The sequence below is a fragment of the Vulpes vulpes genome, chromosome 12 (assembly GCF_048418805.1).
Source record: "Vulpes vulpes isolate BD-2025 chromosome 12, VulVul3, whole genome shotgun sequence".
Lineage (NCBI taxonomy): Eukaryota > Metazoa > Chordata > Mammalia > Carnivora > Canidae > Vulpes > Vulpes vulpes.
In genome coordinates this window covers 8707030-8725681 of record NC_132791.1, presented here as the reverse complement: position 1 = coordinate 8725681, position 18652 = coordinate 8707030, and the positions used below count along the sequence as shown (strand labels likewise).

Here is an 18652-nt window from a genome sequence, read left to right as displayed (position 1 = left end):
TTACCTTCTCTGAACCCGGAGAAACCTTGATAATAGGAGAGTAGACATCAATACAGTGTCGGAGGCAAGGCAAGGGCAAGTCAGCCTTGGGCTAAAATCTGACACCACAAATTACATGTGAAGAACTGACCTACAGATAATCAGGAGGCCCGTCACCGAGCAGAGATAGGGACCTAAGTGACCCAGGGGTCTGCACCTCTGCAGGAGAATCAGCTCCCTCTCCCTGGGGCCCAATGCCCTAGTTTACAGCTGACTCCTTCCTTCCAGGTGGGCTTGGGTTCCTCCCACAATCAGAGGCCACTGTTCCTCAGCGTAGGTGAATAATGGGACTTGCTACCCTCGTTGAGATGGATTAATGAACTAGTTCAACAAAACAGCCCAAAGTCAGGTTTGGAACCCAGCCCCCAGACTCCAAAGCTATGCGGGCTTCACGATTAATGTTAAATTCCTCAACGTAGTTGGAAAGGCACTGCGAGAACCTTCTCCAACCTTGTAACCTAACCCATCTAACCTCCTCTACAACCTGAAGCGTGCTGATAAATATCTAACAATGGGCCCTTTCGGAGTAAGGGACTGTGTTTGCCCAATTCCATGGTTAAATACTCCACCCTGGCTGACTGCAGGCTACAAACATGATGTCCACTGGCTCACACAATTCCTGGAAATTTAACATCAGATCTTGTGGGCTGGCAGGGCTGGCTCTAGCACATCTCTGCTTACGACCCCAGCCCCCAGTGGACTACAGCTCTCCTGAATGAACATCCGAATGTTATGGTCTCGCTCTCCCCTTGGGACATTCAACATTCACACATGCTGTTTCTCTTTCCTTGCCAAAGGAAGGACACATTAGCTCCCAGCCTGGTGGTCTTCCTTCTAGCAGCCTTCTCAGATCCTCTAAGTCTTTTCCTAGGTGCCCCACTTGACTCCTAAGGTCCCCATATTACTGTCCTAGCAGGTGTGACACAGCTCTCGAATTTTGTTTCCTCATCTGTATGTTTCCCACTACATTTCTTCCCCCTCCCCCCTCCACTACATTTCTAAACCCTGAAGGCCAAAAGCCTTGTTGATCTTATTTATCCTCAGGATGCTCACTGAACAATGTACTGAGCAGTACACGCCAGATTTTGTTCTAAGGTTTTTACATATTATCTCATTTCATCCTTAAAATGATCCCATGGAGTTGGCTCTATCATTTTTATGTTCGTCTGGCAGATGAGGAAACTGAGGCCCTGATGGGGTGGGTACCTTTCTCCCCAGGGCAGAGTAACTACAGAGCCCTTGTACATCCCGTCCAGTGTTTGACTTCTCTTCTTTCCATTGGCGATTCTCAATGAGAAAATTTTACTTACGTTTCAATTCTCCCTAATGAGAAAAATTAAATTATTAAGGAATAAGATGTTGTCAGGTAGGGTTAAACTTTAGAGGGACTTTTTTTTTTTTTTAAATCTCCCAAGATCCAATTTTTGCCCTCTTGGGGAAATCATCATTCCCACTGACAATGTATCTTCTAGACCTTTCACTATGTGCTTACATTAATGTACCATATGTTCATCCCTAAAAACTTATGGTCTTGTTTTATAGTTTGAATGACATCTTCCTGAATTAGTCTGCATTTTACTTTTTCCTCTACCAGGTATCTTAGAGCTTAGAGATAGAGCTGTGTTGAGATATGTATTTATCTTTTTTTTTAACCTGCTGCATGGTACTTAAATGATATCAACATGCCTGAATTTACTGTCATTCCACTATTGCATATCCTGGCCTCCAACTAATGCTTCAGTGAATATCTTTATGCATGTCTCTTGGGGCTCATGTACAAGTGTGTTTCTAATGTAGTTCCCGAGCTAGGAAGAGGGTATATGCAAAGGGATATAATTTCAATAGATATTATCAAATTACCCTCCAGAGTGCCTGAACCAATTTACCTTCCCACAGAGGATTTATAAGAGCACATACTTTCCCCAGGTGTTTATATTAAATACAATCTCTTTCTACCTTGGGCAGTGTTAAACATTTTAACTAAATGAGTCATTGAGAAATATTCCTCTTGCTTGCCAGCTGATAGTAGCTTATTTAAGAGGAAAGAAGCACACAGATAAAATGCTCCTACTGGAGATGCTGACAAATGTCAGCATTGTCAGGTGCTGAAATCCTTGCCCAGAAAACCTCTGCTAAGGCCTACCTCACTTCGCCAAAGGCTCAGAATGGCTGTCACATGGGGACAGCTGCAGAGGACTCTGACATGGTGACCTCAGTAATGGGCACTAAATCTCATTACCCACTTATGAAGTCTCTGCAGCACCAAAGACCTTGTTGAGGGGAATGGAAACCAAAGAGCCAAAATCAATGAAATACTGAAAAAGCAAGATCCATTTACCAGAAAGAGAAATACACATGATGGTGGTAACGCTAAACTTTCTGGAAAATATCAAACACTTTAAAATGTTGAATAATAGGAGGACTTGATCTATATGATCAAATTCCAAGGTCTTTTTTAGAAGAGACAAAAAAGCATTTAGATACACATGAAGTAAAAACGCTCTGTTCTCTCTCCCGCTCTTTCTCCCCCTGCCTCACATACGCCTAACTTGAAATACATACAGCATCTAGTAGCCTGAAAAATGATACAGGACCACAAAAAAGTGTGCAAAAACATTCTGCATCATCAATAGTTAAATTTCAAACAATATGGCTCTTTTTCAAAGGTATACTTTTTTCTTGAACCTTGACTTAAAAATTATCATGAATGAGATGGGGGGAGGTCACACTCTAAAAGGAGGGGGAGAAAATGAGGGAAGAGCAGATAGAAAGCTGTAATTTTTGTGCACCTACTATGTGCTCTGCATATTTCCTATCATCTACTCCATACAACCATCCCACGAAGTGTGGTGACATGAGGAGACACTGAAGCTGAGTGAGGTTAGCATGACTAAGGGCCATCCAACAATCAGGATGTGATTTCAGACCTAATGACTGCAAAGGCTGTTACCACACCATCTGCTAAAACTGAAAGAATCCAGTTAATACTCCAATAGATCAGACTGTAAAGTAATCTGAAGGCAACATTCTTGCCACGTAACTGCTCTTCACTGGACAGAAAAAGCAACTTATGACTATTGTTCACAAGTTTCTGGAGTTGCATCTTCTGTTCAAAGCTCCTAAAACAGGTCCAGGCAAAATAGTAATTATAGGAAGCAGACAATGAGACTACATTCAGAAAACGTGTAAGATTAGATCTGTTCTGAGATATTTCATTAAAACCCTAAAAAAGCCAAGAGAGGGAAAGCACAGGATTTACCTTTGTCTTAACTGGTAGTAACAGCCAGACATTCTAAACACTGAAAATCAAGACCCCCATGCACAGTGGCTGCTCCACTATCATTACTTTCTCATTGTTCCAGCTGCTTCTTAAACTAAATAAAAAGCACCTGCCTCACAAAAGCACTGTTATCCAAACGCCCACCAAATGATAACTAGAAGTTTACATATGCACCTTCTGAAACTCAGTGTAAATATCTGACAAAACTAAGATTACCCCAAACTTATACCAGGTTGAATCACTTACCTGGGGTTGTGAATTTACAGGGGTGGAAGTGGGGGCAGCAACCATGGCAGCTCTGTAGTTGTGGGCAGTGACCAGGCCCCAGCACAACAGCGCCAGACACAGGAGTCAAGTTACGTTAGCTATTGATCAGATCACGGTCATGCTAGGAGGAACTGTGTACCTGGAAAAGGATGAGAAAATACACATTTAGCCTGAAAGGACTAGTGCATGAGAGTGAAGTACCACTGGCCAAAGAAAGCAAAAATCGCCGTACAACATATCAACTAGAAGTTTAAAGAAAAGAAGAACCCAGAAGGGAGCATCTCGCATTTCTGAGCCAGGATTCCCATACCACTCACCCAAATCATGTTAGGTTGATATATTTTCAGAATAGCTTCTGAAAATCCAGCTATTCTTGCTAAGTTAGGTGTTTTGAGGAGGCATTTTCAAACTGTAAGGTTGGGGACAGTGGGCCCAGGGGAGACCCCATTCTATCATTCAACAATAAATGAATTAAATGACCCACAATCGATAACTGCCAGTTTAAATCCAAAGGGCAAAGAGAATAATACCAAAACATCAAGTGTCTTAAAGATCAGCCAGTTCAAGTGTACCCAGTTGCAGATGGATAACTAAGGTGTGGAGAAGAGAAGAAACTATAGTCACACATTTTGTTAATGACAGAACCAGAAGGAGAGCCACAATCAATTCCCAGTCTAGTATGGAACACAAGACAGTGAGAATGTTCCATGTTTACATTTCTTCAGGAAACTTAGTCACCACAAAGATTAAAGAAAGGCAAGGCAACCCATAGTTATAGGAGTCAGTTACAAGAATGAATCAAGGACTCCAACGGGTGGGGGGCAGAAGGAGGGTAGTTTCATTAGGCAGTCTTGCCTATGAGCCGGGAAGAGTCTTTTTCACATCCTCGGAGAGAGGATGCTGGATAGGCACAAAATATAAACGCACCTTCTGTTACTAGCATGTTCATTAAGAAAACTCAAAAAGATGAATTCTCTGCAGTAAAGTGTGGCCCAAGTTCTGTCCAAAGACTGATGTGATTGTTTCCACACTGCAATTTGATCCACAGGGAAATTTTTTCATTTTAAGAATTTATGAAAATTCTTCCCTTTTAAGAAAAGTTCTCATTTTTAGGTTGTTTTCAGACCACCTAATAATATCCTTTCATTTATTCAAAAGATATTTATTGAACATCTACAGTGAACCCAGGAGCATAATGGATAAAACTGAGCCAGCCCCTGACCTCAGGAAGCTTTTGTCTGGAAATATAATTTCAAGTTTCACCAGCATGCAAGATGATATCTGAACACTTTAACTACTGGAAAAAAAATACTTTTCATTATAGTAGCAATAAAGATTTAAGTCTTGAGCTGGACATTTTATCCAAGCCTTCTGAGCCCCGAATCCTCTGGCACTACTCTGCACTTGGCTGGATGATGCCAGGCAAATCACAAAACCTCACAACTGTTTCCTAAGAAATAATCTAGGTTTAGCAGCCACTTCTATGAACTTAAAGCTTTGATTTTTATCCTGTTTTTGCATATTCTCCTTCATACTATAGTTTCAATCACTTTAAGTTTTGTTTAGAATGATGGCTTCTTCCTACCTTCTTCCCTCTGTTAGAGTGATTCTAGTTATTAACAGCTAAGGAGTAAAGCTGTCAAACTATTTTGGCATAACATTCAATACTAAATTCCTTAGGTGCCCTGATGTTCTCATTAATCCTCACTTTGGGGAGGGGAGGGAAGGTTGGTTGTTTATCAATACCACAAATTTAAGTGAACAGCCTGGGAGAAAGGTATATGCATACGGGAGTGCCTTTTGCCTGAATGCCAAGCCTACACTGAGAAAATTATAAGATCCTCTTGCTGTACTGCTTTATACTGAATGTATTCCTGGCATCATTTTGTGCCCGCCCCTTTTTTATTTTTCCTTTTCCCTTCTCATGTATTTATAATTCACACTGTCTTACTCTATCATATGTAGGGTGGACAGATGAATATGTAAATAGCATGATAACCAAAAAACAAAACAAGCAGGCAAGTGAGATTCTATTCTTAGACTCACACTATGTGCTAGGATCCAATAACTAAGCTAAGTCATTAGACAATATAACCTTAAAAGATTTTCAAAATTCAGAGCACACAGAATTGCCTGAAAGGTGAATAGAGAGCAGCTAGCCTGTGAAGTGGATGTGACAGATGTTCCAGATGGTATCACTGCTAACAAGCAAAGGGGGAAGGTAGGAGACTGGGATTTAATAAAAGCCTACAAGATGCTGAGCAACTCATTTTGCATACAGTTTGAGGTGGATACTGTTAATTCATTTCATGGACAAAAACCCTGAGGCTTTAAAAATTTGTGGAGCGTACACAACCAAAGACACACAGCCCAAAAATTAGGGTGCTGACACCTGAACCAGGCCCCACTCCAAGGCTGTGCTCTTTCCACAGACTAGCCCCCTATGTGAACAGAAACTAAGGACAGAAAATGCTTAGGGTTTGAGAAAAAATTTCAGATCGTCCCAAAAAAAAAAGCAGGATGGCAGTCAAAGGTCCTGCAGGATAACTAATTTCCTCAAACTCTGAAACAAGAGAATCCTGTGCTGCTGCTCTCATCTGTAGAAAACTGTTATGTGTTCCCAGTTTTGATTTATGTTACACATCCTTGAGATACATAAGTGATAGCCCAGATTGTTAGTTTCCTATCTTCAAGAAGCAAGCAAGAAAATAAGGCAGAAAATAAACTGCCTTCTCCTAAAGCATTTCAGACTTACCTAATTAGGAGGCCTTTGTTGAATCTACTCTTACATTACAGGAGCCCTTTATGAAACGGCATATGGGTTCTTAACTCTAAAAATACAAGGGCTAAGCAATACTACCACAAAGGGTATAAATCAGCTCTCTTGTGGGAGTGAAGTCCTAAAATTACATTTATAAAACCAATTACATACATAAGTACATATGTACTTCCCAGCGTCTTTAACAAACTGCACAGATCATGGGGGAAGTAAACAAGATGACATCCTAAATATTGCCATTCAGTCCCTAACCAAGGAAGCCAGCTCACTGTGACATACCAGTCCCCTGCTTTCCCAGAGCCTCGTAATGTCAACCACAGGACTGCACCACATTTCTAAAGAAATGCATCCCTCTTCAAACTCTTCCAAGTATCTGGATGCCTGTCCCATAGTTCTTCCAACCCGCCATCAATCCAGCTCTCCATTTCCTTCTCTTGAGCTGGAAGACTGTGCTCCAGCTACAGGACCCACGGGTCAGCTGGCCCCGCTGACCCCAGCCACCCTTGGGTCATTACTGTTGCCCCTCCTCTCTCTCTGTACTTCTCTTCATTCTCCATTGTAGGCATCTCTTCTGATCCGTACCATTCTTCCCCAAACCACAAACCACCTCTCACGCCCCTCACTTGCAAAAGATCAGCCATCACTTATTTATTTACTGGCCCATTCATCTATTCCTCTATAGTCACTGAGTATGAATTAATTCATTATTCCCCCTACAATTCAAAACAGATGTACAAAATACAATCCACAAGTAAGAAAGCCACATAGACTCCTTCCTCTGTGCCAGATTACTAGAGAAATAACCAATTGAATATAAGAATAAGAAATACCCTGAATCAGCCCTAGGAGCCACAGATGGAATCCAGCTATTTCTAGTATACTTTTCTGAAAATTCAAACAAGAATCAATAAGGGAAAGATTGATAGAAGGACTAAGGTACAATATCCCCTTCATGCGAAACTGCACTACATGGGCAGAAAATAAGCAAATGAGACCCTAATAGATTCATGATAATACTCCTAGTTCAAAGGCATGAGGGGTGGACAATGAAGCCAAGAAGCACTGGAGTATAGTTAAAATACACTCACTCCTTAAAAGGGCTTCCTGGCTTCAACTAAGTAAGTCATTTCTGTCTGTATTTACTTCTGATTTACATGTGGCCGTGATGACTGCCCCAGAAAACATGTGGGGGAAAACTCTACCAGCTGGCTTCTGAGATGGGCAACCTTGCCAAGTGACAATGACCTTACTAATTACTGAGGACCACACCAAATACCTAAAAGAAAGTCTCTGGTTTTGAGGCAAACTCCCCTTCGTTTACTTCTCCAGCTGATGCTGGCTCCCTCCCTAGGTTGCAAACGAAGATGAATTTCTAATTGGCAAATTAGTCTACTATTAATATAACCATTTTCCTCTATCTAGACTTGAATCAAACAGTGACTCATTTTCAGTCTCTTGAAAGAACACAGGGCAATACTCGATACTGAATATGCATAGACTTCCCTCTCCACGGATAACAGAGAAAAATCCAAATCCACCAGGCAAATGAGAAATATTATAGCTCAAGAGAAGATTCTAGGATCAAAGCAAATATTTACATAAGAAATAGGTGTGCTACATTAAAAAAAACTTTAAAAATTATGAGGTCAGAATGAGTCTGCATTAACCAAAAAAACAGAATCTGAATTATGAACTTAAATGTAGTCGATAAAGCAGAAAACATAATAAAAAATAAAGCAAAAGATAGTTATCATAAAACAGTAGGAAAACTACAGCTTGGTGGGGGGAGGGGCTTACATGGGTAAAGATTTCAAAGCTGCATCCCCAAAATATAACAGATGAATGAACAGTACTAAAGGGGAAAAGAAGTCATCAATGCTAAAATGAGGAAAGAATAAATGTATCCTCAAAGCTTTAGAAAAGTATCACATATAGAGCCTTTTCAATGAAGTGGGAAAAAAATTCAGACCTGAAATCTGTGTATCCTTCTGCAGAGCTCTACAGTCTGGCAGAAACCAAGTAGGAAAAAAAAAAAAAAAAAAAAAAAAAACCTCTGAACCTCAAACCTGGAGGAACAAGAAGATGTGATATAGGAAAATCAGAGCTATGGCTTATTTCTTGTTTCTTAGTATTTATTCCCCCTACCAGTGCTGAACAGCATCTGAAGCCAGCCTGTATCATCTAAGGACTAAGAGGCTTCTCTTGAATCTAAGCAGATGAAAGCACTTAACCAGTAATGACACCAGAAAGATAACACTGCACCCCTTGAAACAAAAACAAAATACTTTGCAATGCTAATTCAAATGTCAAGTGAAAAAACTTGCCCCAAATGTAGAGGAAAGAAAAAAAGAAAAAAGGAAAACAGAACAGTAAGGAGAAAGGTAAGGCCTAGTCCAGGAGATCCAATGGCTCAAGAAAAGCAATTCCAGAAAGAAAGAATAAAGGAAATAGGGGAGAGGGGGTCCATTTCCTAAAATGTTAAAGTCATAAATTTGTTGGCTGTTAGGGTCCACTGGGTGCCTACCTGCCCACACCAAGCACATCATCATGAAAAATTTTTAAATGGTAGGCATAGACAAAAAATCCCGTAACCAATCAGAAATTGGGGGCAGTTGGGGGGGTGTGTGCGCATAAATAAAGAATTCATGATCAGAAAGTCTTTGGACTTCTCAACAGCAACCAGGAAGCCAGAAGATAATGAGGCAATGAAGCAAGTGATTTATAACCTAAAATTCTATTGGAGGATGTTCTTCAGCAAAACAGGGAGGAAAGTAAGGAGAGAGGCATATAATACAGGAATAGTTCAAAACAAGAGAAAACACAAGGAATTTCTGGCATAATTAGAAAAGAGATCCCTGGATGATGGGTAATGGGACTCAAAAAGTAGCCTTGATAGAATAATTCTGCATCTGGATCCATACATGGAGAGCAGACTTTTAGAACTGACAAGAGTTTGGGTTTGAATGAGTACACAGAAAACAAACATTAAAAAAATGATTAAAATTTCCTTTTTAAAGAATCTGCAGAAGAGCAAAAGGAGTCATGGAATTCTCGATAACTCCACTGTTAACCACATTAACAAGGTCATGATGGCATGAACACTGAATAACGAATGGCCTAATCGAAATCATGACCTAACCATATAAGGATGAAGAGGTACAGGATGGGAGTGTGTGTGTGTGGCGCATCTTTCCCCTTGGACATCTAGAAATATTTCAAACTGATATATCAAAAAGTATGAGTAAAGATCCCAAAGAGGCAATGAAAATACTGAACAAAGCAACTAAAACAACTGAAAATGTTGGCCATGGTGAGGGTAAAATGGTAGGGAGCAAAGAGCTCCCTTTCTTAAGAGAGCCACATACAGCTACTTGACACTATTTTTTTTTACTTACTTACTTGCTTATTTATTTATGAGAGAGTAAGTGAGGGGCTGAGGGAGAGGGAGAAGCAGACTCCCCTCTCAGCAGGGAGCCTAACTTGGGACCCCAGGATCATGACCCAACTCGAAGGCAAGACGCTTAATTAACTGAGCCACCCAAGTGCCCCTACTTGACACTTTAAATTACAAACATGTATAACTTAAAAAAATAAAATAAAAGCAAAAAAGAAAAAGAAGGAAAAAATAGTATCACCACTGACGCTAAAAATTTTAAACTACAGCAGGCAGGAGTGCCACTACAGAAAACCAAGTTGATGCCATGGAAGATGAGCTTGAGCAAATCCACACATACTTATACTAATGGAATTTACTAGACTGACTAGACATTATGGGTACAGAGCACAGAAAGTAGAGAGTCAGTATAAGAATAATTGGTATGTTTGAGGACTAATGGCACAATAGTTAACAAAAGTTAACTTTTCTTAAAAGACATTAAAGAAGACTGAAAGAGCTCACAACACAAACAACAACAACAACAACAAAAAACAGATAAGATGCACTAAATCAAAATTAAGAACTTCCATGCAAAGGATACACAATCAAAAGTGAAAATACAGTCCATGGAATGGGAGAAAATATGTGCAAATCCTAAATCTAAAAAGGAGTTAACATCCAGAATATATAAAGAACTCCTACAACTGAACCATGAAATCAAACAATCCAATTTAAAAATGGACAAAAGACTTGAATAAACATCTCTCCATATACAAATGGCCAAAAGCACATGACACAATAATGCAAGTCAAAACCACAATGAGTTGTGCAGAAGCTGTTCAGTAAGCCCTCAGTTCTTCAGGAGGAATTGTTCTATATATAGATGTGTAATTTGGTGTGTTCCATCAAGTAAGTGAGTTCAGGGTCTTTCTACATTAACCCCTTGGACCGGAATCAAATGCATAGAAATGTTGAATCATTATGTCACACATCTGAAGCTAATATAACAGTGTATGTTAATTATAATTTAAAAATATCTTCCATAATTCCATATATAAAAAAATAAAGATCATTCATTTAGCACATAGTTATTAAGCACTCAATTTATTGATTGAAACAATTAATTCTATAGTTATTGAGAGCCAATTATGTACCAAGCACTGACTCACTAGAGGGGATTAGGAAAGGATTAACAGTCTTATAGTTGGCTAATTCTTTCTAATTATTTACTGTATGATTACCAGGTGTTTAGTCCTCTAACTTGCAGTTCTTAAGGTAACTTGCAATTTTTAAAGGTAAAGTAAAAGTGTGTATGAATAAAGTGAATATAAAACAAACAAACAAAAAACAAAACAAAACCACAATGAGATACTATCTCACGTCCATTAGAATAATTGCCATCAATGGGACACCCGGGTGGCTCAGCAGTTGAGCGTCTGCCTTTGGCTCAGGGCGTGATCCCAGGTCTGGGGATCAAGTCCCACGTCGGGCTCCCTGCATGGAGCCTGTTTCTCCCTCTGCCTCTTCTGTCTCTGCCTCTCTCTCTCTCTGTGTGTGTCTCTCGTGAATAAATAAACAAAATCTTTAAAAATAAAAAAAAAGAATAATTTCCATCAAAAAGGAAGAAAAATGAGTATTGGCAAGGATGTGAAGAAACCGGAATCTTTATTTTACTGCTGGTGGTACTTTATGTACTACTGGTAAAATGGCTCAGTTGTTACAGACAAAAAGGATGGGGGTTCCTCAAAGTTAAGAATGGAATCATCATAGGACCCAGCAATTCCACTGCTGGATGTATAACCAAAAGAATTGAAAGCGGGGCCTCAGAAGACATATTTGTACACCCATGTTCACAGCAGCATTATTCATAATCACCAAAAAGTGGAAGCAACTCAAGTGCCCATCAACAAGTGAATGGATGAACAACGTGGTATATATAACTACAGTGGAATATTATGCAGCCTTAAAAAAAGAAGAAAATTCTGACACATATTACAACATGGATAAACCTTGGGGGCATTATGCTAAGTGAAATAAGTAACAAAAATATAAATACTTAGTGACTCCACTCATATGAGGCACCTAGAGTAGTCAAATGCACAGAAACAGAGACTAGAAGGGTGGTTGCCAGGGTCTGGGGGGAGGAGGACAGGGGGAGCTGTTGTTTCATGGGTACAACGTTTCAGTTTTATAAGATGAAGAGTTCCAGAGATCTGCTTACCAGCCATGCGAAGATATTTACCACTGCTTAAACCTGAAGATGGTTAAGACAGTACATTTTATGTTACATATATGTTACCACAATTAAAAGGGGGGAGAGACCTCGCCACATTCCAGGGAAAATATGAAATACTTGACCTGCAACCAAAACACGGGTCTGTTAAGTTGCTAAACCGCAAGAGTTAAAACAATCCCCATTAAATAAAAATCAAGTGAGGGGAAAAATAAGTCAAATATCAAGGGGAAAAAAATTGGGCTGGACATAGTCGCCATCCTGACCACAACAGATGAGAAGATAGGAGAAACTTTCATGATTTCATCAGAAATATGCAATGATTCAAAAAGCATACATTCATCCCAGCTGTCCTTTACGAGCAATAGCAAGAACAAAGTGCTTTTATTAGATATTATCAGGGTATATCTCACCCTCAAAAATCTACTCGATGGCATAATGCAACTGATTCTATGTTAAATAAAAATGAGGTGCTCAGGAGAGTGTCAGCATGAGTCGCTTGTAGCCTGTCAATGCAAACAATACCTATGATCATCACAGGACCAAAAATGCAGTTATTATAACTACTAAGAGAAAAACAACATAGCTGAAGTGCATATAGCTGTCATGAACTAAGATAAAAACTCCAGAAAATCAGGGCACCTGAGTGGTTCAGTTGGTTAAGCATTCAACACTTGGCGACTCAGGTCATGATCTCGGAGGTCATGAGATCGAGCCCTGAGTCGGGCTCTGTGAGAGTCTGCTTACCTCCTTCCCTTTGCGCCCCCTCCTCAACTCTCTCTAAAATAAATAAATCTTTAAAAAAAAAAAAACCCTGGGATCCCTGGGTGGCGCAGCGGTTTGGCGCCTGCCTTTGGCCCGGGGCGCGATCCTGGAGACCCGGGATCGAATCCCACATCGGGCTCCCGGTGCATGGAGCCTGCTTCTCCCTCTGCCTATGTCTCTGCTTCTCTCTCTCTCACTGTGTGCCTATCATAAATAAATAAAAAAAAAAAAATTAAAAAAAAAAAAAACCCTCCAGAAAGTCACAAGAAAAACATTCTTCACCTTTTGAGACTCAATCAATACTGTTCTATTTCTAAAGTCAATAAGAAGAGAATTTCAGGCTCAAAGAGCCTGAAAAGGAAAAGTAATGGGGGAAAAACGGGTGACTACAGACACATGCTACATTTTTTTATCTTAATTTCCTATGCTTACCACTGCTTCCCATAAAACTGGTGAGGCAAATGGTCCAGCTGGGATGAAGAAAGCTGTGATCACTCTCAGGGTCCATTTGCTTCACATGCAGAGTTGGAACAAAGAAATCAGAAAAGCACTTAAGAAACCAAATCATTTCCTCATGTTTTGTTATAAAACACCAGCTCTACCTGCGGCAGCAGAAACTTTCCTCTCTTCTTCAAAGCATCAGGCCCAAGATTTGCTTCAATATATTCACTGAAGACAATATATTTTGTGTTCTTAAATCTTTTCTTTTCCTACATATAGGATCAGTTTTTCCATTTGCTTCTCCAGCTTTTCAATCAGATCTTTCATTCTACATTTGGCCTAAAAGTCTTTCATTCTTTCCATATGGCACTCAGCTGACGCATTCCAAGGAAAGGAATACACGCTGCCTGCCCAGGGAGAAACAAAAGCACCACCATCGCCCTATTTAACACGTCCCTTATCTGTTCAGAGTCCAGTATTCTACAGGACTGAAGAAACTGGCCCCAAAATTATTTAAATAAACTCACTGTTCTGATTTAAAATAGTGCGTTGACAAGCATCCAGTTTTCACTTTTGAACGGCGCTCTTGACCAGGAGATACACTATCCTGAAATGTGGCAAAATTACCAGGAATTGTTAGAACACAATTGGCAGAAAAATCTCAGAACAGTTGTCATTACTAAAGGCAAAAGATATGTTGGCCATACTCTGTAGTCTCAAACTCAAGCTAGTTTGTGTTATACTGCTAAGAAAACGGGGGAGAGGGGTTGTGGTTTAGTAATAGTGGCTCAGGAATGAGCTAGAATTACAGATTTCAGAGTTAGAGAATGATGAACAAGGGAGTGTACTCAATCATGATGGGAGAGAGCAGGGGTGAAGGGATGGGAATGAAGGAAGAAAAGTCAAGTCAACTAAAAGGACTGAGAAAATCCTCCTGAAAGGTAGGACAAAGTTCTCTTTGGATAAAAGACAGATTTACTACTGCCCTGTTTCTTTCCACGGCCCATATCCATTGTCCAAGCTCTTGGGTGTTCTTGGTGTCTCACGCCATGACCCTAAGCTCTCTGCATAGGGACCCGGAGCAGTGCAAAGACTAATGGGACTTAGGATTTGCACCTAAGTGAAGAGGTACCCTGAAGCATAACATGGGTAAGTTTTACTGAGGGATGTTTAGGGAGGGAACCTCTGAGCCATGCTGGAGTATTTGCAGTCCCTTAGTTCCAAGATGAGGATAATTACTACAACCTCTGTAACCAAGCGACAGGCCAAGCTAGACTCTGCCAATCACAGTCAATGGAGGAGATGGAAGATGGTTCCTTCTAAGAGCAAGTGCATGTTTCCAAAGCCAGAATTCTCAAATGGCCTACAACCGAAGGAGTATGAACATGCATATTCATCCTAGTGGAGGTGAGGGAAGGGACAAGGAGAAGGAGAGAGAATAAATGGGAGTGGGAGCAAAGTATCCAAATAGATGGCCAGAATATGGAAGTCTATAACTGTGATAAGAAAATGATTCAGCCCAGTGTCCCATTAACAGAGGCATCTAGGAATTTAGGTAAAGAACTAATACTAAGGGCAACGATTTTGCTACAAGGATGCTTAATGCATTATCACACATGACTGGCAAATTTTAGAAACATTCTTAACATGTGATACTACAATACTTGCCAATTGAGTTATTAAAACTACGTTTACATACAACTGAATTTTATATAATAAAAACATACATTTTTTATACAATAAAATTGTATTGAAATTGTGTATCTCTATGTCCCCCCCACAGACACTTTGGAGAAGCATACAAAGACAATCCATACATATTTATTAAGCCCTGAGGTGGTACACAGTATCACTCAGAAAATCTTATTTTGCCAGAAAGACAGCACTCAAAGACTTATGGGGCCATGTTAAAAGAACAGGGAAATTAGTTGAAAGGCACCCCCTTGGCCAAGAATAAAAAGGTTTGAGTTTCAAAACAAATTACAGTAACAGCTTTATAACCCTTTAAATAAAACAGAAATCCAGGAGTTCGTTTTGAAATAAATAAATTAATAAAAGTTTGGCAAGAAATGGGATAGTTATATAAACCCAAATATTTTCCCACAAAATCCATATTCATTACAAAGGGAAAACAGTAACTTTACAGTGGAGAAGTCTGGAAGACACCACCTTAACTCAAGTCATCCAAGTAAACATCACAGGAAATTCGAACAAATTGATGTTGTGTGCCACCTGACAGAATGCAATGATAAGAACACAGCATCACTTCAGTGATATTCCTGTCAGGGTTCAAAACCTGAATTTAATCAAAAGGGACATGGGTTCAACCCAAATTGAAGGTCATTCTGCAAGACAACTTTCTTATAACCTTTAATTTTTTAAAGTTTCATTTATGTAAGTAATCTCTATACCCAACATGGGCTCAAACTCATGACCTTGAGATCAAGAGTCACGTGCTCTTCCAACAGAGCCCCCCAGGTGCCCATCCTATATATAACCTTTAAAAGATCAGGTCATACGAGGGGAAAAATACTGAGAAACTGTTCCATGTGAAAGGAGACAAGAGACATGACAAATTAATACAATGCAAGATTCTGGACTGGATCCTTTGCTATAAAGGAGATTATTGCAACAACTTGGGGAGAGTTCAGTAGGATCTGCAAATCAGACACAAGAATGATGCTCATCTCCTAATTCTGATGGTGGTTTTGTGGCCATGTGAAGAACGTCCTTGTATATAGGAAAGATACTCTAAACTATTTAAGGGTGTCAACACCATGTCAACAAGTCATTCCTAATTGGCTTGGTGAGATTAAAAAGTCCCTTCACACTTTTGTACTCTACTTACAACTTTTAAGTTCAAAAGGGGAGGGAGAGTAAGGGATGAGGAGAGAGGACGCAGGGGAGGCAGGAGCCCCACCATCTAAAGGAAAACACGTTTAGTTGGAGGGGAGTATTTGTGTGTCACCATTTAACATACGAATACACATGCCCGAGAATAAATTGAATTTTACAAAATTTAATCTGGTTAGGAGTTACTGTTACAAATTACATGACTACCCCAGACACACATGCGCCTGATTTTAGAGAAGACAGGAAAAGATGTCTCAGACAAATGGCTGAGTGTAAGAGGCATGTTGCCAAGAGTCAAATAGGTCTTTTGAAAAAGGAGAAGTCTGGACCACAGCACACAGTGCAGGCAGCCTCATACCACCAAGTTGTGCTTTATTTTCAAAGCTCAAGAAGCAGAATAGTGCCAGAAACATACATTTGCATGCGACACAAAACAAAGGAAAAGGCAGATGTCCCAGCAATGTGGCCTTAAGACGTCTTCTGTTTCCAGGAGATGGGGGAAATGGGACAAGGTACCACGTTCTTTGAAGATGGTGGATTATGAAATTTCTTCTGCCTACCAGTGAGAATAATTTCTTCCAGATGTTGTTTGGCCCACAATGTGCTATTCAAAAATATGAGCGTTTTATTTTTGCAGTTCAAGAGCCAAATAAGAAACCTGGTTTCCTTCACTAATCTCTAATTAAACTGGAGATAAGTTACCTTCCAAAAAAAAAAAAAAAAATCCTGTACTTCCTAAGTCTAGACGCAGGCATCTTATCCAATGTTTTGAGGAGGGAAAAAAAATAATAATAATACCTGTTGAATACAATTCTGGTAACCTTCCTTGCCATGGGAAAAATGGGGCGCTTAATTTAATTTCTTTCCCTGCTCTCAACATCCACCACTTTTCCTCGGTGAAGTCCCTCCTGGCAATAAAACCTCTTTAAAACAGACTTCTTTAGAACTGTAAGTAAGGAGAGAAATCTAAAGAACACAGTATTGTGCTACAGCATGAATTATTCCCAGCTGGGCGGAGGATATGTAAATACCATCGTTTCCTGAGAATTCACATACATGCTTTTGCCAACTTGAAAGGTCAGTAAGGAAAGGCTGGCCTCGTTCATTAATATAACAATTTCATGAGTAACATTTCAAACATTATCATCCCTGTTGAAGAAATTAGGAATGTGGAGCAAAGGGAATTAAATGACTCTCCTAGTTCACAGTGATTTAGTAACTATGAAAACAAACAAACAAAAGAAGGGCCCCTCCCTAACTTACTTGAATGGTATTCTAAGTCTTGTTTTTCTTTTATGAAAGGATTTTAAATGTGACAGTGGATATCTTTTTAAATGATTGTTGAAGCTGTTTATCAGGAAAGCAGCAGAAAATGGAAAGGCGGAGAAGCCTTTTTGCAAACTGCAAAGAGATAATAAAACCACAAAGTAGCCACAGAACCCCTAAGCTTGAGACAGGACCTAAAAACCAGCTGGAGACCTAAAAGCAGCTGTGAGACACCACTTTAAAGACTTCTGACCATCTAATCATCAGTCTGAAAAATGCTGTCCTACTTGTCCAGAAAAATCACAGGGGGAAATCCAAGTATGTAAAGAATGGAGAGTGTCCTACAGGAAAAACAGCTCAGTAGTGTGAAAAGATATGTGACTAAGGCAAAGAGGAGAGAAAGCATTATAAAATTAAAAAGGGAATTCTGGTATAAAAGGGAACCTGAAAAAGAAAAAAAAAAAAAAAAGTCTTGCCAAACCGATGTTACCTGAAAAATCTGGAAGGAGGAAAAACCACCAAACAGACTCAGTGGCAGCAGTTTCTACCTGACCGAGAATTTCCTGGGGCTTAAAAGGAAGGAGTGTGCTGTAGGGCTGGGGTTAGTGTGGTTGTCGTTTTAAGCCAAGTCATGCAGATAAAATAAGCAGGCAACAGATCTATAAATCCTTTGTGTTCCAAGATTTCTTCATTTTACACTACTACGGTTCTGGGTTCCAAGAAACTGAAGGTGGTGTGCTCAGTCCACTGCAGAGAAGTGGATCCAGAGGGAAGAGGAAACAGTCACCTCCCTGAAGAGCCATCCCAGCTTGAGTGGTGGCTGTGGAGGTGACCAGGATGACAAGCAAGGACTCTTCTCCTGCTGGGGACTGATGGTTTCATTTTGGAGCCTGATCTCAGATCCATGTTACATGAACTCCTCTCAGCTGGAGTTCATAGCACCACACTGATTTCTTTTGGCCCTAATCCTGCATTGCAGCTGTTTGTACTTATTTGAGGTATGGTGTATTTTGAAACAAAATGAACCAGATTTCCCCTACTGCCTATGTCAGTGCCTGGTAATGGAAAACATTAACTCTTTCACAACCAGGATACTGACAGTTGTAGTACGTCCATTATATACAGGAAGACACAAAGGAGACAGGGATCCAGAGCTGGGAGAGGTTCTCCAAATGAGCTTATTTCAAAGCAAAGGGCAGATATTTCACCTTCTGCATAGTTTCTAGACTCTGTCCATCTCCAAACAAGTTTCAGCCAGCTTACAGAAGGTTTTACAAGAACAAGATATCATGAGTTTGATATGCCAACAAACTGGACAATCTAAAAGAAATTAATAAATTCCTATAAGCATAC

General features: G+C 39.9%; 1 protein-coding gene across 5 annotated transcripts in view; it reads right to left on the bottom strand.

Annotated features, from left to right (window-relative positions):
* Nucleotides 1-18652, bottom strand: part of LPAR1 (lysophosphatidic acid receptor 1) — a 131739-nt gene that overhangs the window by 72395 nt on the left and 40692 nt on the right. For all 5 annotated transcript variants that reach the window (XM_072727707.1, XM_026002755.2, XM_026002752.2 and 2 more), the window contains one exon: nt 3566-3725. In XM_072727707.1, the coding sequence (XP_072583808.1) occupies nt 3566-3610 (45 nt within the window). In that variant the 5' untranslated portion in view covers nt 3611-3725. The remainder of the gene's footprint in view (nt 1-3565; nt 3726-18652) is intronic.